The 23,527-nt window shown below is 41.9% G+C and overlaps 1 protein-coding gene across 1 annotated transcript; it reads right to left on the bottom strand.

Moving 5' to 3' along the window:
* Positions 1–8,419: 8,419 nt before the first annotated feature.
* LOC115143214 (transmembrane protein 88B) lies at positions 8,420–18,492 on the bottom strand. The gene is made up of 4 exons (XM_029683369.2): positions 18,118–18,492; positions 17,961–18,043; positions 15,194–15,491; positions 8,420–10,208 (listed from the first exon to the last, which is right to left on the bottom strand). The coding sequence occupies exons 3-4, from the start codon at positions 15,488–15,490 to the stop codon at positions 9,981–9,983; spliced, it is 525 nt and encodes a 174-aa protein (XP_029539229.1). The 5' UTR covers position 15,491; positions 17,961–18,043; positions 18,118–18,492; the 3' UTR covers positions 8,420–9,980.
* Positions 18,493–23,527: the final 5,035 nt, after the last annotated feature.

Genomic DNA, 23,527 nt, shown 5'->3' with positions numbered 1-23,527 from the left:
TGACCTCAGTGCTGACACAAGACCATGGTGATTGTCAGAAACATGTAGGCTACTATTCAAAGAAATTGTATGATACGGTGTTGGGATGGGGTCTCTGCCTCAGAGCTATGCAGGCTACTTATGTCGCTGTGTCGATGGTGGCATCGCATGTTCTGGACCAACATCTTACCATCAAGTGTCCACATGCTGTTCATACTCTTTTGACAATTAATCGAGCTGCACAGGTCACAGCTGCTTGTTGGAACAAATGGCCAACTGTGTTGGAGCCTCCTAACATCATCATACAATGTGATACACCATGTAATCCAGCTACTCTGATGCTTCCTCCAGATACCACATTACTTGAACACGACTGTTGTGAGTTGGTTTTGGATCAGCTCTCTGATGGGTTTACGAAGAGTCATCCGTTGGAAAACCCAGAGTTTAACTTATTCACAGACTGTTCAAGCATTGTGGGGGGTGTGAGGAAGGCAGGCTGGGCAGTTACTACAATGGACAATGTGATAGTGACAGGGACGTTACCTGCAGGAACAGGTGGCGGAATTGGTGGCTTTGACAGAAGCATGCAAATAGGATGAAGGAAAACAGCTAATGTCTACACAGACGCAATGTATGCTTTTGGTGTTACCCATGATTTTGGAAAAATATGGAAAAACAGAGAATTCACGACATCACTGGGATCTCCTGTGATGAATGGACCAGAGGTGATGGCTGTACTGAATGGTCTCCAGTTACCTGGACAAGTTGCAATTTTGAAAATGAAAGTACATGGAAAAATCTTTACAGATGAGAGTGAAGGTAATGATCTGGCTGACAGAGCTGCCAAGACGGCTACCAAGAGTACACCTCTGTCACCTAATCTGATTAGGAAATACACCTCGGATGCATTGCCTACGATATTATGTAGTATACGGGCAACACATAACAAATCAAATCAAATTGTATTGGTTACTTACACATGGTTAGCAGATGTTAATCTGTGTGTAGCGAAATGCTTGTGCTTCTAGTTACGACAATGCAGTAATATTTAACAAGTAATCTAACACATTCACAACAACTACCTTATACACACAAATGTAAGGGATGAATAAGAATATGTACATATAAATATATGGCTGAGCAATGGCCGTGCAGCTTAGGCAAGATGCAGTAAATGGTATAGAGCAGTATATACATATGAGATGAGTGATGTAGGATATGTAAACATTATTAAAGTGGCGTTATTTAAAGTGACTAATGATAGGCATAGGCATGTAAGGCGTATAGGTGTAGCAGGTAAGGCGGAGTCAGGCGCAGGACTCAGAGATGAGTAATAAACGTAACTTTACTCAAAACAACAACATTTCCAAGAAGGAAAATAATCAAGCTCACAAATGAGACCAACTTACAACGAACAAACACGCACAAAACCATGGGGGAATCAGTGGGTTAAATAAGGAACATGTAATTATGGGAATGGAAACCAGGTGTGTACAATGAAGACAAAACAAATGGAAAATGAAAAGTGGATCGGTGGCGGCTTGAAAACCGGTGATGTCGACCGCTGAATGCCGCCCGAACAAGGAGAGGGACCAAATTCGGCGGAAGTCGTGACAAGGCAAGATGCAGTAGATGGTATAAAACAGTAAATACATATGAGATGAGTAATTTAGGATATATATATATATATATAGATATATATATTTATTTTCTCTCCAAAACTCTTGAACGTGCCGTCCTTGGCCAGCTCTCCCGCTATCTCTCTCAGAATGACCTTCTTGATCCAAATCAGTCAGGTTTCAAGACTAGTCATTCAACTGAGACTGCTCTTCTCTGTATCACGGAGGCCCTCCGCACTGCTAAAGCTAACTCTCTCTCCTCTGCTCTCATCCTTCTAGACCTATCGGCTGCCTTCGATACTGTGAACCATCAGATCCTCCTCTCCACCCTCTCCGAGTTGGGCATCTCCGGCGCGGCCCACGCTTGGATTGCGTCCTACCTGACAGGTCGCTCCTACCAGGTGGCGTGGCGAGAATCTGTCTCCTCACCACGCGCTCTCACCACTGGCATCCCCCAGGGCTCTGTTCTAGGCCCTCTCCTAATCTCGCTATACACCAAGTCACTTGGCTCTGTCATAACCTCACATGGTCTCTCCTATCATTGCTATGCAGACGACACACAATTAATCTTCTCCTTTCCCCTTCTGATGACCAGGTGGCGAATCGCATCTCTGCATGTCTGGCAGACATATCAGTGTGGATGACGGATCACCACCTCAAGCTGAACCTCGGCAAGACGGAGCTGCTCTTCCTCCCGGGGAAGGACTGCCCGTTCCATGATCTCGCCATCACGGTTGACAACTCCATTGTGTCCTCCTCCCAGAGCGCTAAGAACCTTGGCGTGATCCTGGACAACACCCTGTCGTTCTCAACTAACATCAAGGCGGTGGCCCGTTCTTGTAGGTTCATGCTCTACAACATCCGCAGAGTACGACCCTGCCTCACACAGGAAGCAGCGCAGGTCCTAATCCAGGCACTTGTCATCTCCCGTCTGGATTACTGCAACTCGCTGTTGGCTGGGCTCCCTGCCTGTGCCATTAAACCCCTACAACTCATCCAGAACGCCGCAGCCCGTCTGGTGTTCAACCTTCCCAAGTTCTCTCACGTCACCCCGCTCCTCCGCTCTCTCCACTGGCTTCCAGTTGAAGCTCGCATCCGCTACAAGACCATGGTGCTTGCCTACGGAGCTGTGAGGGGAACGGCACCTCAGTACCTCCAGGCTCTGATCAGGCCCTACACCCAAACAAGGGCACTGCGTTCATCCACCTCTGGCCTGCTCGCCTCCCTACCACTGAGGAAGTACAGTTCCCGCGCAGCCCAGTCAAAACTGTTCGCTGCTCTGGCCCCCCAATGGTGGAACAAACTCCCTCACGACGCCAGGACAGCGGAGTCAATCACCACCTTCCGGAGACACCTGAAACCCCACCTCTTTCAGGAATACCTAGGATAGGATAAAGTAATCCTTCTCACCCTCCCCCTTAAAAGATTTAGATGCACTATTGTAAAGTGGCTGTTCCACTGGATGTCTTAAGGTGAACGCACCAATTTGTAAGTCGCTCTGGATAAGAGCGTCTGCTAAATGACTTAAATGTAAATGTAAATATATAAACATTATTAAAGTGGCATTATTTAAGGTGACTAGTGATGCCTTTACTAAGTCCATTTATTAAAGTGGCCAGAGATTTGAGTCTGTATGTTAACAGCAGCGTCTGTATGTTAGTGATGGCTGTTTAACAGTCTGATGGCCATCAAATGATGTCAATTAGCCTATCAGAAGCTTCTAAAGGCATGACATAATTTTCTGGAATTTCTAAGCTGTTTAACGGCACAGTCAACTTAGTGTATGTAAACTTCTGACCCACTGGAATTGTGATACAGTGAAATAATCTGTCTGTAAACATTTATTGGAACAATTACTTGTGTCATGCGCAAAGGAGATGTCCTAACCGACTTGCCAAAACTATAGTTTGTTAACGGGAAATATGTGGAGTGGTTGAAAAACGAGTTTTAATGACTCCAACCTAAGTGTATGTAAACTTCTGACTTCAAATCAAATTTTATTTGTCACATACACATGGTGAGCAGATGTGAATGCGAGTGTAGCAAAATGCTTGTGCTTCTAATTCCGACAATACAGTAATATCCAACGAGTAATCTAACCTCACAATTTCACAACAATTACCTTATACACACAAGTGTAAAGGAATTAATAAGAATATGTACATAAAAAAAATACATGAATGAGTGATGGTATAGAACGGCATAGACAAGATGCAGTGGATGGTATAGAGTACAGTGTATATACATATGAGATGAGTAATGTAGGGTATGTAAACATTATATAAAGTGCCATTGTTTAAAGTGGCTAGTGATACATTACATCAAGATGGCAAGATGCAGTAGATGGTATAGAGTACAGTATATACATATGAGATGAGTAATGTAGGGTATGTAAACATCATATGAAGTGGCATTGTTTAAAGTGGCTAGTGATACATCAATTACATCAATTTTTCCACTGGCTGGAGTTGAGTCAGTATGTTGGCAGCAGCCACTCAATGTTAGTGATGGCTGTTTAAAAGTCTGATGGCCTTGAGATAGAAGCTGTTTTTCAGTCTCTCGGTCCCTGCTTTGATGCACCTGTACTGACCTCGCCTTCTGGATGATAACGGGGTGAACAGGCAGGGGCTCGGGTGGTTGTTGTCTTTGATGATCTTTTTGGCCTTCCTGTGACATCGGGTGCTGTTGGTGTCCTGGAGGGCAGGTAGTTTGCCCCCGGTGATGCGTTGCGCAGACCTCACTACCTTCTGGAGAGCCTTGTGGTTGAGGGCGGAGCAGTTGCCGTACCAGGCGGTGATACAGCCAGACAGGATGCTCTCGATTGTGCATCGGTAAAGGTTTGTGAGTGTTTTAGGTGACAAGCCAACCACAGGGTTAAGTCCTTTTGAGGTCGTCACAGGTCGATCCATGTCACTACCAGGCACGTTAGAATTGAGAAAAGCAGACGTTCACTTTATGAGTGACACAATTCTTAACTATTGCATATCCACTCTCGAATGCAGTAGGGGAAGCAGACAGACCAGTAAAAGAGGTGGGACATGACGTAGTACCAGTACAGTTGGTGATGGTAAAAAAAATATGTAACAGACATTTTAGGGCCAAAATGGGAAGGTCCTTATCAAGTTTTGCTCATAACGAGGTCAGCAGTAAAAGTCCGGGGGAAATCACAATGAATACATGTCACTCATTGCAAGGTTGTCCATTTTGAGTACAAAGCGGAGCCTGGAGAATAAAGAAATGATTGATTAGCAATCAGGGGCCAATCTCGGGTGAAGAAGCATAGTAAGATGATCAGAATCTGATAAGCTTCTATGTTATACACTGCAGTCATCATATTAGGGATATCTAGGTGAAATTTCCAACTTTTTCCTGAAAATTGGGACATGCTTACTTAGGGAAATCTATGTGAATATCAATTTCTCTTGAAACCAGGACATGCTACTTTCACTATTTTGTTTCCTTAGTTACAGGTTATGAGAATCTACCATTTGAAGCTGAAGCAATATTCCTTGACCCAAGGACTGTACTTGAAACGATACAAGATCACCGGTGAAGTGTTCATTAGAGAAGTCCTTATCAACCTTGTAGACAATCATTTTTTGTGTTTCCTTCTAATACAGGATGTGGTAAGAGTTGTTCATATCATTACACCTGTCAATATTTATTTTCTGAAACTTTGTTTGAAATCTATTTCTTCTTGCAACAGCAAGTAAAATATGCCCTTTGTGTTTTATAGAAGTACAAGGTGTTTAACGTGAAAGATTTTATGCTTACTGCTAATGTTGTTTAAACAGTCTATTTTTCATGTTTCTATTGTTTTCTAAAAATACATTTGAAGTATACTGTATTTTTTTTTAAAATGGTCTAGGGGGGAGTGTAATTATATTTCCATGTCAAATACACAACGTAGAGGATGAGAGGTCAATAGAGTACTAAAGGAAAAGAAGACTAAACCCATGCCCGGATTCAAACCCATGTAAATGTGTGCCTTTGTCAGCGGCTTTACACACTGGACCACATACACACTGAGATAGCCATGAATTTATTTAGCCTATTGCTTGTTATGAACATATAATAAAACAGTTGATCAACAAACAAACACAAAATTCCCTAACAAAAGAAACATCTACCCTCTACAAATACTGCCCATTTGTTACAGTACCAGTCAAAAGTTTGGACATACCTACTCATTCAAGGGTTTTTCTTTATTTTTTACTATTTGCTACATTGTTTAATAATATTGAAGACAACATCAAAACTATGAAATAACACATATGGAATCATGTAGTAACTAAAAAGTGTTAAACAAATCAAAATATATTTTATATTTGAGATTCTTCAAAGAAGCCATCCTTTGCCTTGACGACAGCTTTGCATACTCTTGGCATTCTTTCAACCAGATTCGTGAGGTCATCACCTGGAATGCATTTCAATTAACAGGTGTGCATTGTTAAATATGAATTTGTGTAATTGTAAGGTTCTATATTTATTTTGTGCTCTGTTTCATTACAATTTCACAACTACCTTATACACACGTGTAAAGGAAGGAATAAGAATATGTACATAAAAAAATATATGAATAAGTGATGGTATAGAACGGCATAGGCAAGATGCAGTAGATGGTATAGAGTATAGTATATACATATGAGATGAGTAGCACAATCGATATGCTGATAGAATTTAGGGAGCCTTGTTTTCAGATTGGCCTTGTTAAAATCCCCAGCTACAATAAATGCAGCCTCAGGATATGTGGTTTCCAGTTTACATCGAGTCAAATTAAGTTCCTTCAGGGACATCAATGTGTCTGCTTCGGGGGGATATGCGGCTGTGATTTATAATCGAAGATCATTTTCTAGGTAGATAATGCGGTCGACATTTGATTGTGAGGAATTCTAAGTCAGGTGAACAGAAGGATTTGAGTTCCTGTATGTTATGATCACACCACGTCTTGTTAATCATAAGGCATACACCCCCGCCCTTCTTACCAGAAATATGTTTGTTTCTGTTGGCGCGATGCGTGAAGAAACTAGCTGGCTGTACCGACTCCCGATAGCGTGTCTCGAGTGAGCCATGTTTCCGTGAAACAAAGAACGTTACAGTCTCTGTCTCTCTGGAAGGCTACCCTTGCACGGATTTTGTCTACCTTGTTGTCAAGAGACTGGACATTGAGTGGTGGGCAAACCAGAGAATCCGCTTCGGGAAAGTCATATTCCTGGTCGTAATGTTGGTGAGTTGACGTTGCTCTTATATCCTATAGTTCCTCCCGACTATTTGATAGTCCCACTAGTCATCTTAGGTTTTATCATTTGTTTTCAACAGGACAATGACCCAACACACCTCTGATGGAGTGCTGCATCATGACCTGGCCACCGCAATCACCCGACCTCAACCCAATGAAGCTGGTTTGGGATAAGTTGGACTGCAGAGTGAAGTAAAAGCAGCCAACAAGTGCTCAGCATATGTGGGAACTCCTTCAAGACTGTTGGAAAAGCATTCCAGGTGAAGCCGGTTGAGAGAATGCCAAGAGTGTGTAAAGCTGTCATCACGGCAAAGGCTGGCTACTTTGAAGAATCTAAAATATATTTAACACTTTTTGGGTTGCTACATGATTCGATGTGCTATTTTATAGTTCGTCTTCACAAAAATAAAGAAAAACACTTGAATGAGTATGTGTGTCCATACTTTTGACTGGTACTCTATAATCCACATACGAATTCAAACGAACATACATAGTCTACCTTCCAGCAGCCACCTGGAGTCAATTCGAAATATGAATATCTTCCTGCTGGAGGATTATTTTCCTCCTGCAACAAAATGGGTCATATTAAGATCCGACATCTGTACAGGTGTAGGATCTTAATCCTGCTCAGGAAATGCAGGTGACCTTCATGATTTACAGAAATTAACTGAACCTGCACTAACACAGTTATATTAACAGTATTGAACTTTTCATGTAGCCTGCTTTTGGTCAGCTAATAGCCTAAGCACTGATCAATCAACATTATTGACTAAATGTTCAAATCCTGTTTCTGCAGGATTATTTTGCTGTGACAATATAGGTCAAATTAAGGTCCTACATCTGTACACACCAGCTTCAAATTCAGCATCTTCATTACCTCATGTCCTTTCTTCTCATAAAATGTTGTTGCCATGCAAGAGCTCATAATGACAAAATTAATATTTTCTAGGCAAGTCAGTTAATAACAAATTCTTATTTTCAATGACAGCCTAGGAACAGGGGGTTAACTGCCTTGTTCAGGGGCAGAACAACAGATTTGTAACTTGTCAGCTCAGGGATTTGATCTTGCAACCTTTCAGTTAGAGGTCCAATGCTCTACCCACTAGGCTACCTGCCACCCCAAGTATTTTGTCTAGGTAAAGGGATGACATAAATATATACATGTATTCAGAGAAATCCCTTGTATTGGCTTTACATTTCTAAACAAAGTGCACAGCATGTCCTTAATTCCATTCATACACAGTAATTGAGTAAGACAAGCAGGCTACTTTAAAATGTTTACTTGAAATATGTCCTGTGTTACAGTAATGTCCAGAGTTAATAAAAAAACTAAAACAGTCGATTATATTGCCGTGTGAAAATGGGTTACATTAAACCCCAGTTAATATGGCCACATTAGGGGGAAATGAATAAGTGCATGTACGAGTCAGTACATTTGAAGTTGGAGAGTTTGAGCAGTCTGGAGATGACTATCAAACCCTCTCCCATGCAGAGTGAGTCATTCCACTGCACACCCACTGTACTGGCACTCCCTCTATCACCATTACTGCTTGAAGTGTGTGTAAGATTCAACATCAACACAAGTATGTCAACAGGTTTATTCTTCAATAACATACATTTACAGAATGTGGATTGGCTACAACCATCAACTGTTCTGATATAGTTCATAGTTCAAGAAGTAGAGTCTATTGAGTTCAATTCACTTCAAGTAATAATTTAAGTTGATTCAAATGTATAGCTAAATTATGAGATGGGGATTTTTGTTTGGGTGCTTATGCTCTATACACTGTGTAAATGTGTGTCTGCCTCAGACAACAACATGACTACTGGATGCCATCTTTCCATGACTAACGTCTTTAGATCTCAAATGATCAGGCTGTATCACAACCGGCCGTGATTGGGAGTCCCATAAGGCGGCACACAATTGGCCCAGTGTCGTCCGGGTTTGGCCGGTGCAGGCCGTCCTTGTAAATAAGAATTTGTTCTTAATTGACTTGCCTAGTTTAAAGGTTAAATTGAAAAAAATTATGATAAACAGCGATTAACATACTATTGAGTAATGCTTTCAAAGTAGTTGACCATGTTGGTAGGAAGAGAGGCACTCTATTAAGTAATATCACATAGAACCACACTGTCTCTCAGGAGCAGATTGAGGAATGTCTAGGCATTATCTGATATGAATCATACCACACATCATATAAAGATCTATGTGAGATAATGACAGTGAAAGGTCCATGGATTTAAAACTGTATATCTATTTGAACTAAGTGTCCTCACCATTAGCCTCTACTATGTGTTATTTCAATCCTTGGAGACGTTATCAGCCATTAGAAAAATACCTACAGATAGACGGATCAAAGACTTGGCATTTCAGCTCCAATTCCTTTTACGGTGGCCGCAATTAAGGGGAATTACCAGTAATGTTTTTACATATAAGTCAATTACTAGGTACATAGAAATGAAACGTTGGTAGGATCTGATAAGTACAAAATTAGTCATGACGGCTCTGTTAAAACACATCAGAATGATTTTTTGCAAGAAAATATGCCAATATACTAAACAAAAAAACAAACACAACAGAAAAAGAAAAGACTATAATTGTGTCTCATCCCGTTCACACATGACTGATGTAGAGCAACCTAGGCTACATTTATGAACTATACTTACATTGAGGTAGCTTACATGGCACTTTTACAAGATGGTGAATATAATGAAATCAATAGAATGAACAAAATCTGCTAAATAAGTAAGCTTGTAAACATATTTTCCTTCCATTCTAGACATTTGAGTGACAGTTACATTTTTCTGCTGCATCAAGATTCACAACCATATAAGTTAGCAGATAATTGAAAATAGATCAATATACATAACCAATACAAATCCACAGAGAAGAGCTGCTAGCATATTCCACCCTTACCTCCACTGTTTCCTTCTGACCAGCAACAGCCCTATAGCCACATGTAAAGCTCTGTCTTTAAACAATTGGACTGGTTCACATTGTATCCATTCGATTGTATGACATTCATTACAGTTTAATAGGACACTAAATAGATTTGACACTGCGATTCTCCAGGACTCGATTCTCTCTTGACTGTTAACCTATTGAACTCTTTGAACACTGGTTTATTCGAGCGTTGGTCCAATCAGACCCAGGCACGGACATCACCCCCCCAGTCCAAGCCCCGTCCATGGTACCATGCACCTGTTATTGGCTGAAACAGCAGCAGGAGTCGCAGCCTCCGGAGCAGCCCACAGAAGATGGCCGCCGCCACCACCACCAGCGGTGACATCATCACAAAGCCCAGGATGATGAGGGCGGAGCAACTGTTGTCGTCGAGGTAACGGCAGATAGGAGAGGGGGAATCTAGGACCTGCGGGGGTAGAACACAGACTGTTACATTCAGACAGAAACACACTCCAGTGATAGGGACAATTCCATTGATACAGTATGTGTTTCTGAGTTGGTTTTGTTAGTGATGCAAATGTTTGTGCTTTAGTTTAACACTGAGGGGGAAGAAGAGGTGTGTGTGTGCGTGTGTGTACACAAGAGGGACCATAAGACGGAAGGTACTGGGGTGTGTGACAGACTCTTTTCCAGTTTCCCTCTGCTTTTCACTGTTCAGATAAGAAGCAGCCCAGAGCTGCCAATACAATCCCTAGGCTGTCAATCACCTGTAAGCACGACAGAAAGAAAACAGGAGAGATATATAGAGAGAGGGAAAGAGATAGAGGGAGGGTGAGAGAGGGAGGAAGGAAGGTGGAGAGAGAGACTGGGATGAGATGAGAGAGACAGAGAGACAGATAGGTAATGGAGCCCCTGCTCTGCTTACTAGACTTGATCATCTGTGACATACATTACATAAACCAGGGTATGTGGATACCTGCTCATTGAACATCTCATTCCAAAATCATGGGAATTAATATGGAGTTGGTCTCCCCTTTGCTGCTATAACAGCCTCCACTCTTCTGGGAAGGCTTTCTACTAGATGTTGGAACATTGCAGCAAGGACTTAAGATTTCCCTTCACTGGAACTAAGGGGCCTAGCCCAAACTATGAAAAACAGCCCCAGACCATTATTCCTTCTCCACCAAACTTTACAGTTGGCACTATGCATTGGGGCACGTAGTGTTCTCCTGGTGTCCGCCAAACCCAGATTCGTCCGTCGACTGCTAAAGTGGTGAAGCATGATTCGTCACTCCAGAGCATGCATTTCCACTGCTCCAGAGTACAATGGTGGTGAGCTTTACACCACACCAGCCGACGCTTGGCATTAAACATGGTGATCTTAGGCTTGTGTTTGGCTGCTCGGCCATGGAAACCTATTTCATGAAGCTCCTGAAAAACAGTTATTGTGCTGACGTTGCTTCCAGAAGCGGTTTGGAACTCTGTAGTGAGTATTGCAACCGAGGATAGATTTCTTTTTTTAAGTTACGCGCTTCAGCACTCAGCGGTCCTGTTCTGTGAGCTTGGGTGGCATATCACTTCACGGCTGAGCCGTTGTTGCTCCTAGACATTTCCACTTCACAATATCAGCTCTAGCAGGGCAGACTGACTTGTTTTGAAAGGTGGCATCTTATGATGGCGCCACATTCAAAGGCCATTTTACTGCCAATATTTGTCTATGGAGATTGTATGGCTGTGTGCTTTGTTTTTATACACCTGTCAGCAAAAGGTGTGGCTGAAATAGCCGGTTCCTTCTGTATACATAGTGTACTATATACAGACACTGTCAGCAAGAGGGAAGAAAGAGTGATACAGATACACAGAGTGGGTCAGACAGGCAGACAGACACGCTCATGCACACACAAACAGACAGATATTCAAAAATGCACAAAAACACTTACATACAAGTACACAAACACTCAGTGTGTTCTCGTTAGGGCTACATTCTATAAGAACCCTCTGGCGTATAATTCTCTCTTTGTCAGCATTTTCAAGAGGAATTTCCCCACCCACCTTAACTGAACGCTGCAACCTCGAGCCATCATCAATCTTCACACACGGGCACGCGCACATGCACACATTTTCTCCACTTTATTCTTTCTGTCTTGTCAGCATAGGCATGGGCCCAGCTGGGGACTAATTGGCACTAATTCAACAATCATGTCTTCTCATGGATATCCTCTCTCACTGTCCAATCCTTCACTTCTCCAACAGTTGATTGACATTCCCAACTGTGGCAGGCAGCAAGGGTCTATACTGGCACCTGTTATATTATATATAGTAATGTTCACAACATACTATTAGGCTACACATTACACATTACACATACCACTCACATTCTGTATATTGTACATCCTTCCCAGCCATCACTAATGAAGACGTCTTGAAAATGCCAGTGTCTTCTGGACACTTTAAGACATGAAGAATGAATTAAAATCAAATCAAATAAATTAAATAAATTGCTATTGATTTAATTAAAGGCAACTTTCCAAAGAAAGAGCAATCAGTGTGTTTGATCGTACACAAACTTCTTCCAAATGTCAAAAAAGTTAGCAAACAGCAGTAAAAGGAAGACGAAATACAACAGAGACATATTTTAATGTAACATCAATAATGGAGACAAGCAAGGCCACCTGGCACGGTGCCAACTCTACCAGATGAGGGGCTGAGGAAATATGACCGCACAGCGCTGTCAGAAGGTGATTTGGGTAGTTTGCCAAGGGCAACAGCTGTAGATCTTAGAGGACACTTTGGCATCATTATGAGACTGATAGCGTTTACTGGCGTGTCCGCGCCATGAATCTGGTCCTCGTGGCGTGTCTAAGGAGGACCGCTTCAAAATGCACATCATAATCCTGTTTTAGACACAGTCCACCTGTTCTTAAAGGTGGTCTTTGTGTTTGTCAGACGTTTGTCAGACGTGTTAAAGAGATTGAACGGGATCTTAAGCACTTACAAATCCATAACATATTGTACGAATTGGAATTGGTAACATATCATTCGAATTACAGAATGTTTTATGTATTTTTTTCTGGACGGAACATATCATATACAAAATGGATGACGTAGTACACAATTGTGCACAATTTCCGGGGACCCGTTTTAGCTTGTGAACACTACTTTCAAAACTACTGGCTGAAATTATACAAAACCTTTATAAAACATCTTTAAAGGAAAATACAGGTTCAAGGAAAAGTTTCCTGTAATGCAGGAAATGTAAAACTTGAAGTTTAATTGAGGTTTAAAAAGTCTTCTGAAGTTTGTAATTTCCACTTGATTTTCCCGTACGAAAAATGTATCAACCCCTAATAAAAAGTCAATTCATTATAATCCACATAATAATTCACATTTCCTGTTGCTGCAGGATTATTTTCCTTTGGCAAGCAAAATGCATCAGACACTTTCTTTATTTTTAAAGTCTATATCTTGAAAACTTGATTGCTGACATGTAAAACATTTTTGGGATTGTATCAACAGTGGACTAATGAAGCAGGATAGTTTTTGAGTGGAATTTACTACTGTAGTATAATAGGCCAATGAAGTGATGTCATCTTCTGGGTGATCTCTAAAGAAGGGTGAGGCTGACAGAGGTTGACAGGGATGTCATATCTTACCCAGAAATGTAGGGGTATCTGTCTGCCCCTGATCCAGGGTGTTCCCAGACCCAGTGCTGAAGTCACACAGGGTTTGCCCCAGAGTTCTGTACTTGCCCCCTACTCTTCATACTCTACATACTCCCACTTGGACAGATACTTGAACCTCAACGTCCTGTCCCACCCTAAGGGTGTGTCTGTTTGCCTCTGGTCCAGGGTGATCTCGATATCAATTCCATGCACAACAAGAACTGAATTCTACCATTCTTTAGATACTTGGGCATGCCCGGTATACTTTTACTGTGTTGGTTAGGGGGGAGAAGGAAGGAATCTTTCATTTAAACTCATGTTCAAACATCTTCATGTTAGAGCACGGCAGACAGTTAACTATCCACTAGTGGGGTTCGTATTACGTAAAGGTTATTTTAGTTCCATTCAAGTGATAATGCCTGAGAAGCCGGTGCTATCTAGGGTTGCTAGAGACGCGACCCAGTCGTTCAGTCTTTTTGTTCTGTATCTATGGATGCGACCCAGTCGTTCAGTCTTTTTGTTCTGTATCTATGGATGCGACCCAGTCGTTCAGTCTTTTTGTTCTGTATCTATGGACTCGACCCAGTCGTTCAGTCTTTTTGTTCTGTTACTATGGACGCGACCCAGTCGTTCAGTCTTTTTGTTCTGTATCTATGGATGCGACCCAGTCGTTCGTTCTAAATGTTCCATTGCCATACTAGCTGGCAACATTCTTATCCCTTGCTTGCTAGCCAACTGCGACTAACTTACAGTCACGTCAAAAAATGCAGCCAGAATGACAGCAAAGTAGCTGCATTTGCGTTTGTTTAAGCTGTTTTCTAGTGACATTTATTTGGATACATCCATAACAATAAACTGATGAGGTGGGATTTCGCCCTGGCATAGAAAACGTGCTCTCGTCAGGACACTGTCGTTCAGAGGAGCTAGCCAACAACACAGCTACAGTAAGACAATAACTTCAAACTGAAGCTGGAGGACTGCAAATGAGTTGCGTTTCATTTGACCTTTTTCAATTGACAATTTTTTGTATATATCCATAAAAATGATGCCAGCTGAATCATGATTTTGACTGGCTGAGAAACGCTGCCTGCCTGTCGGTCTCGTCCCAACTCACAACACGTTCATTACTATGGGACAGCAGGAGATTGAATTTGAATATTGAAACAATGTTGCAAATGTCAGAGAGACAGACAGCAAGGTTTATACACATCTCTGCTGTTGAAAACTAAATGTTAGTCTAAAAGAAATGTGAGATAATGTTTAGATGCTTTTTATAGTGGAGATCAAGTTTATAAGTTGCTTGGCTGAGCTGATGAGACAATGGATTGCGCAGTCAGATGGAACAGAGTAAATAGGCATTTTAATGTCATAGATTTAGCCGGTGGTAACTTGTGGAATAGACACCGGCTGGAATGAGGTTTTAATTCATCAGCATTCAGGATTAGACCCACCTGTTGTAAAAATGCAAATAAGCTGTTTAAAGGGTTGCCATGGGTTACAGAGCTCAACCTCAGGGCCAATCAGCTATGATCATGATTCTTGTGTGGTTCTCTGGCAGAGTGAGCCAGTGTTCAGCTCAGCATCAGGTCACATATTAACCAGAGATGGGAGACTGTGAGCGGTACTGACTTGACTGGAGACGCTCTGTGACCTCAATTCTGAGATGAAATCCTACCAAGCACCAGGAAATGGCTGTCATAAGGAATTGGAATTCTAACCAAAATATTCTGTTGTTGTCAAAGTTTGTGTTAGAGACTTTGAGTAGCGCTATAAGCGGGCCACTACTTACCCGTGAGTGGCAGAGGAAGCCGGCGTAGAGCAGCAGTGAGGCGGGCAGCAGGACCAAGGCAAACACGGCCACCAGGACCAGGACACACACCAAGGCCAAACCCACATTCCACAGCAGCAGCCCCACACCGCATGCCACACAGCCACAACTTCCCCGACGGCTACCCCATGCGCTGCCCTCACTGTGGGCCGTGGGAGGAGGCAGCATCTTCACCCTCTCACCCACCCAGAACTCCTCCTGCTCCTTCTCCTCGTCGCCTGAGCCCCCCTCGTCTAGATCCAGGTCCACCCCACACATCCTGATTGAGAGAGAGCGAGAGGGAGGGAGGGAGACAGTGGGAAGGAAAGAGAATAATTTGATACATTTAACCATGTAGTGTTATCAGGAGGAGAATGTCATTTTTCATTGTTGTGGTTTAATCCTACTTTTCCTACAATCACTTTTTCTCTATTTCCCCACACGTTGATGCATTTACCACGGGGATGTTATGGCCCACCACACAGCTTTGTGACTAAAGTAATGTTTGATGGACAGCTCTAAAACAGACTTTGACAAACAGAACAAATGTACTATATATTTGGTGTAAAGCTGTCTGATCTGTGATGATGAAATATGACTAATGTGGCTGATTGTCATGTTTCTCACTGTTTTGAGTTACACAAACACAACTTTTTAGGCGATTTACCGATCAAGCTAATTTCAGAATAGGAACCTTGCTAGGCTGCGAGAATGTGAATTACAGGAGGAGGTTTGCTTGTGTAGATTGTCATGATTTGTGCCAGTGCCAGCAGCCAGGAGTGAAGCTATTTCAATAATTGAAGTCTGATAATAGCACACCGAACCTCATATGAGTGGAGCAGCTGGCCTTTTCCACATTCCAATAGAGATCCAATCTCATGTATCGGTTAGATGTTTATCCTGTCATATAATTCCTTGATTTAACGCAACGCTCAGTTTTAACTGTCATGTAGATATTTTATTTAGCAATAAAAATGGGTTTGTAGGCCTTACGACTATTGAGGTATGCAAACAAATCCAGGAAAGGAAAGACTTATTGATCCCTCGACCTCCCTTTTGCATCTATTACAGTGGGTGAAAGTCCACTTTGTCTCACCGTCCAGAAATGTTTTTAACTTCCTTTTCCTGTGTTGACACAATGAGTCCCACCACGACACCGGAATTCATTTGGAATTCTGACCCTTTGTAACATGTGCATGACGCTATGACGCTCAAAAGCTACACAGGAGTTGTTAGAAGGTAAAGGCTTCTTCTACATAGAAGATCCAAGAAATCCAAGGACATAGTGTCTATAATACTGTAATACGCTCACATAGTTACTGTCACAAACTCCAAACTCCACATTTTGCTTTGCTTATTTGATCTTGCCATAATATTTGTTCTTGCCATAATATGGACTTGATCTTTTACCAAATAGGGCTATTTTCTGTATACCACCCCTACCTTGTAACAACACTTTGACTCAAACGCATTAAGAAGGAAAGAAATTCTAGAAATTAACTTTTAACAAGGCACACCTGTTATTTGAAATGAATTCCAGGTGACTACTTCATGTAACTGGTTGAGAGAATATCAAGGGTGTCCAAAAGTGTCATCAAGGTAAAGGGTGGCTGGTTACTTTGAAGAATCTCAAATATAAAATATATTTTGATTTGTTTAACACTTGTATGGTCACTACATTATTCCATATGTGTTATTTCATAGCTTTGATGTCTTCACTATTATTCTACAATGTAGAAAATAGTAAAAACAAAGGAACATCCTGGAATGAGTAGGTGTGTCCAAACTTTTGACTGATATTGTGTCAATGAGAGAGAGAGAGAGAGAGAGAGAGAGAGAGAGAGAGAGAGAGACAGAGAGACAGAGAGAGACAGAGAGAGAGAGAGAGAGAGAGAGAGAGAGAGAGAGAGAGAGAGAGAGAGAGGAGAGAGAGAGAGAGAGAGAGAGAGAGAGAGAGAGAGAGAGAGAGAGAGAGAGAGAGAGAGAGAGAGAGGGAGAGAGAGAGAGAGAGAGAGAGAGAGAGAGAGAGAGAAAGAGAGAGAGAGAGAGAGAGAGAGAGAGAGAGAGAGAGAGAGAAAGAGAGAGAGAGAGAGAGAGAGAGAGAGAGAGAGAGAGAGAGAAAGAGAGAGAGATTACTGTTTATATTTCCAACCTTGTCCTCTCCTGTTCTTGTTGTGCCATAAACACAATATAGACTTATATAAAATGTCCCAGTTACCCTTACCATCACATCCAGATACATTTAATGATATTGTGTCCAATAAAGGTATATGCTATCGTTCTCTTTATCATCACCCCCACAGCCCTTCCACTTAGGCCTATCCCCACCCCATCCCTGTCACTCAGTGGAATCAATAACAGCGATCGATCCCGCATTCACCTCCCCACCCCGCCAAGACTCTGATTGATCCGTCATTCTGAATTCAATCAGTGAGACACCTTCACCGACCGGGGTGCCGAGCAGCAGCACCGCAGGACCCCCAGGACATATCACCTCTCATTGAACACATTAATACATTCTAGACATTCTCACTACTATAAATAACTCTGATAGCCAATACTGTCACAATACAACAATTATTTTCCTCCAATAAATGTATGTTTGTTTGGTGTTGATGTTTCTTGTCCTTCAGTTTAGCTTCATACACCCTTTTTTCTCTTAAGATACAGTATTTCACAAAATAAAACAAAACAAGCTGAATTTGATTCCAAATAGGCCTACATGGAATAATATGACATTTGCACCTACCTCACTCTGTCTTGTCACTATTTCTCAGAAGTCTCCTTTGCAATTGTTGACCCCAGAAACAGGAGCAGGTGCTGCCAAACTCTCTAGAAGATGTCAGAATAAGGCGTTTGCTGAGAACAGTAAAAACAAACAAAACAGCACCTTTTAGGATACGCACCTATTGCCTTTTGCAAGACAGTAGCAGCGATGCGAGTGTATAGATGAGCAGTGCGCGGAGCGGTGCGCGGGGCGCGTGCTGTGAGTGGGTGTAGGTTACTATGTGTGTGAGAGAGAGCGAGCGAGAGTCCACCTCATCACAATCGGAAACGGCACTGTCCTCTTCAACATTAGTGACTTCGCATGCACGCGGTGGAGTGAAAGTGAAATAACGGGGACGAGCAGAGCACACCAATAACACTATTAGCCTATTCACCAGATTGAATGATGTCCCACTTCAGGCACGTGCACAGATAGGGCTCTATCTGTGTCAAGGTCGCCACCCCCTGTCCGTTGTTTGCGCCTGATAATCTGCCCTGTAGAGAGCTCGCACGCGCCCGGTTGCGCCCTTTCCCCAGTCTGCCCTGTATGGAGATTGCGCGCACCCGGTATCCAAACATGCATGGCTTGAGAAATGCGGTCACTGGTAAAGTATGTACCTAGTTCAAGTGTGTACCTAGTTTAGTGTACCTAGTTTAAATATCAACAGTGCTGCCACAGTAGCATAACATTTGATTAACACTTGATAACACTTGATTTAGCCTACATCATCATAATTCGGTCTGGTTGGCTGATGAGTGAGTGTTGTTGCAGAAATAAATAGGCCTATTCTAAAGAAAGAAAATGTCTCGCTACAGAGGCATTTGGTAGGCAATGTTATGAATTTGAAGATATGAATTATGAAAGTTGTAAAAAATCAAGCATGGGGGTGCCCTTTGTTCATTTTGAGCACCTGCCCCCTTAAAGGTCTGTGCACGACCCTGTTCCATTTATATTCCCCTATTCTCTTTTATCCTGAATCGCCATTTCCAACCTTTACCTCACTTTGGAAGCTCATCTAACGTTTTCAACTCTTTAAAAAAAATGTTTTATCCAAGCTCATCTACAGCATCATAGACTTCCTCTCATCTACAGCATCATAGACTTCCTCTCATCTACAGCATCATAGACTTCCTCTCATCTACAGCATCATAGACTTCCTCTCATCTACAGCATCATAGACTTCCTCTCATCTACAGCATCATAGACTTCCTCTCATCTACAGCATCATAGACTTCCTCTCATCTACAGCATCATAGACTTCCTCTCATCTACAGCATCATAGACTTCCTCTCATCTACAGCATCATAGACTTCCTCTCATCTACAGCATCATAGACTTCCTCTCATCTACAGCATCATAGACTTCCTCTCATCTACAGCATCATAGACTTCCTCTCATCATAGACTTCCTCTCATCTACAGCATCATAGACTTCCTCTCATCTACAGCATCATAGACTTCCTCTCATCTACAGCATCATAGACTTCCTCTCATCTACAGCATCATAGACTTCCTCTCATCTACAGCATCATAGACTTCCTCTCATCTACAGCATCATAGACTTCCTCTCATCTACAGCATCATAGACTTCCTCTCATCTACAGCATCATAGACTTCCTCTCATCTACAGCATCATAGACTTCCTCTCATCTACAGCATCATAGACTTCCTCTCATCTACAGCATCATAGACTTCCTCTCATCTACAGCATCATAGACTTCCTCTCATCTACAGCATCATAGACATCTACAGCATCATAGACTTCCTCTCATCTACAGCATCATAGACTTCCTCTCATCTACAGCATCATAGACTTCCTCTCATCTACAGCATCATAGACTTCCTCATCATCTACAGCATCATAGACTTCCTCTCATCTACAGCATCATAGACTTCTCTCATCTACAGCATCATAGACTTCCTCTCATCTACAGCATCATAGACTTCCTCTCATCTACAGCATCATAGACTTCCTCTCATCTACAGCATCATAGACTTCCTCTCATCTCAGCATCATAGACAGCATCATAGACTTCCTCTCATCTACAGCATCATAGACTTCCTCTCATCTACAGCATCATAGACTTCCATCTACAGCATCATCTATCACAGCATCATAGACTTCCTCTCATCTACAGCATCATAGACTTCCTCTCATCTACAGCATCATAGACTTCCTCTCATCTACAGCATCATAGACTTCCTCTCATCTACAGCATCATAGACTTCCTCTCATCTACAGCATCATAGACTTCCTCTCATCTACAGCTCCCACCGTATCACTATGTTAATTATCTGGCTTTTTCAAATGATTAAAAGCTCTGGTAAAGGAGGATCATACTAGTTTGAAACCCTCAAAGATGAGAAGACCAAAGCCATGCAGGGGCAGCGCAGCAGACACCCATCTCTTGGCCATACACTGATTTTAGGCAGGGATCATGTAGGTATACAGGCTCTATTACTGGTAACCTACAGAGGGGACATGGAGGTAGTGATTAATTATCTCTGTCGGCTACGATAGTCAGACATGATGGGGTCCTACGCCTCCACACAACCCCTTCTAATGTCGCACTCTCACACTAGCGGATGCAGCAGTCCCTCCCAAACAAACAAATACACACACACACACTCACTGACACACTCACGCAATCACTAAACACATTCACTCATCTTCCGTTGCTGTCTGTAGGACTGGTCCGGGACCAGTTGTGGAGTGATGATGACATGGTTGACAATCCATGAATAGAAAACTATCCCTGGAGTATTTTCTCTCTCGTTCTCGCTCTCGCTCCTGCTCCTATCCCTCCCTCCATTTATTGACCACTCTGTCATTGAGAGATAAGGGATTGATCCATTTGTTTTGCACTAGAGAGACAGACAAGCACGGCAATCCTTACAATTTCACTTAAACTGAAGTTAATCAGATGGAACAGAGAGGAGGAGAAGGGAGGAGGTAGAGAAGGAGACAGGAGAAACAGATTAGAAGGAGAAGACAGTGAGGTTGGATGTAAAAGAAAGGATCAGGGGAGGAGAAAAGGGAGATAATTAACATGTTTGAGTAAATTCATTTATCTTGCATCCGGTTTAAAACAGAACGATGAGTTTGCGCTTGGAATAGGGGGAAGGAGATTCGAGAATGAAAATAAGCTTGACGAAAATGACCTTTTCCCTGGAAAACCACCCTGGGTAGTCCTCTCTCACTGATACTCAGGTCAACTCCATGCAGTCACACTGACATCTGCTGGTTTGTTTGGTTATGGGTGATCTTTATTGTTCGTTACCTAATCATGCTTATTTGTCCATTGAAAGGTTTGAATTTTTTAAACTCAAAATCTGTGTGTTTATTCCTTTTCCTCTCAATGCAAAGCAGCTGTAAATTACTGGAACATTACTGGAACTTCATATCGGCCTGAATCTTTCTAGTGTCTCTGTCTCTCCCTAACCTCAGACACCCCACTGATCCCCTTCACTCCCTGTGTGAGCTCTATTGAGCAGAGAGTTGGATTAATGGACTAGCTCAAACTGTACTCTCTCTCTCTCTCTCTCTCTTTCTCTCTCTCTCTCTCTCTCTTCTCTCTCTCTCTCTCTCTCTCTCTCTCTCTCTCTCCCCCTCTCTCTCTCTCTCTCTCTCTCTCTCTCTCTCTCTCTCTCTCTCTCTCAGAACTCCCCCTCCAGGCTTTTAGTCACTACCAAACTCAATCTACAACACCCCACTCTGGGTTGCCATGACATCTCATCAGAAAGATTTCTATTTTAGTGGATTTACAGGTCAAAAGCACTTTGTGATGAAATGATCAGATGACAGTTATCCTGAGACCCGGGAAAAAAAGTTTAGCATTTATTATTATTATTCACATAAAGTAGGTGTTTGGGGTGGGAAAAAAACATGTTACCAAGACATTGTTTAGAAAAATGGTGTAATTTATATTTTATTGAAAGTGCAAAATGTTCCTCTGTAGTGGTCATTCGGACGTGAATATGAAAAAATGTACATTACAGTCAATGGGTACAGAAGGTAAAAAAACATAGTTGCAGCATCTGGGTGTCCACTACAGAGGACATTTCTTGATAAGCTCTTATTTAGATATTATTTCATGTTAAAAAATGATTACACAGGCCTGAAAACTCACTTAACCCATTCATGAGATATTCACTTACGAGAAACAATTTGAATATCAAACTCACAAAAATTATCATTAATAATTACTCACACTTCTTTTCAAATTTCCATAAAATGTGCTAATTTTGAAGGCAGACATTTCTTTAAGAACCAGGAGGACAAAGTTGCCAATATCACACCACCACACATGTGATAACATTGAAAAGCCCAGACTGTCCTTACAAAGGGACAACAGAACTTAATACAAAGATATGGACCAAGAACTGATGTCCACTAGAAAGGACAAAAAATGAATTGCTGGGTCTCAGGAGGATAAAGGTATAAAATACACATTGTCCATATGAACTTAAACACAGATACTTGAGCAATTAGCTGGTGGAGGAAAATGAGTGGGAATTTGCATTCATTTACATTACATTTGAAATTGTGAAAACAGATCATTGATACGTACAATAATGCCTAATTGTTGTGTGTGTGTGAGTTTGTGTTGGAGTTTTAATGCCTGTTGTTTAATGGTGGTTAAAATGGATGGAAAGTCCTCTGTGTGTTTGCTCTGTGTGTTATTTATCAGTAATCCGTTTCTGTTCTAGAACAACATCCGTGTCCATGGTGACTGCTGCAGGCAGAGAGGAGTGAGGATGAAAACCTCCCCAATACACACAAATATAAAGTCTACAGTTAGGATCATAACAGCCTAAGCCTCTGTACTTTAATAAACATCAGAAACACTATGGTGTTAGTTGCCTATATTATTGCTAGATGAAAATGATGTAGGTGAGATGACAAGGACTGTGGATTGAGAGGTAGCCAATGCAAAGAGATGGAAAATGCTGCAACATGTTTTCATATCCTTACACTTCTGTATCCAAATGCTGCATTTGTCTCTTTTCTTCTGATCACAGGACGATTGCATTTACAGCACATGCATGCTGCTTCATCTCTAGCAAGATGCCCTCTGCAGTACCTTATTTACACCAACAGAGAGCAGCATAAACATCTATATGAACATATTAGTCCAAGATCACTTGTCCAATATACAGTGGGGCAAAACAACTATTTAGTCAGCCACCAATTATGCAAGTTCTCCCACTTAAAAAGATGAGAGAGGCCTGTAATTGTCATCATAGGTACACTTCAACTATGACAGACAAAATGAGGAAAAGAAATCCAGAAAATCATATTGTAGGATTTTTAATGAATATTTGCAAATTATGGTGGAAAATAAGTATTTGGTCAATAACAAAAGTTTATCTCAATACTTTGTTATATACCCTTTGTTGGCAATGACAGAGGTCAAACGTTTTCTGTAAGTCTTCACAAGGTTTTCACACACTGTTGCTGGTATTTTGGCCCATTCCTCCATGCAGATCTCCTCTAGAGCAGTGATGTTTTGGGGCTGTTGCTGGGCAACACGGACTTTCACCTCCCTC

The sequence above is a fragment of the Oncorhynchus nerka genome, linkage group LG15 (assembly GCF_034236695.1).
Source record: "Oncorhynchus nerka isolate Pitt River linkage group LG15, Oner_Uvic_2.0, whole genome shotgun sequence".
In the NCBI taxonomy this organism is placed as follows: Eukaryota; Metazoa; Chordata; class Actinopteri; order Salmoniformes; family Salmonidae; genus Oncorhynchus; species Oncorhynchus nerka.
This window is presented reverse-complemented; position numbering and strand designations above follow the sequence as displayed.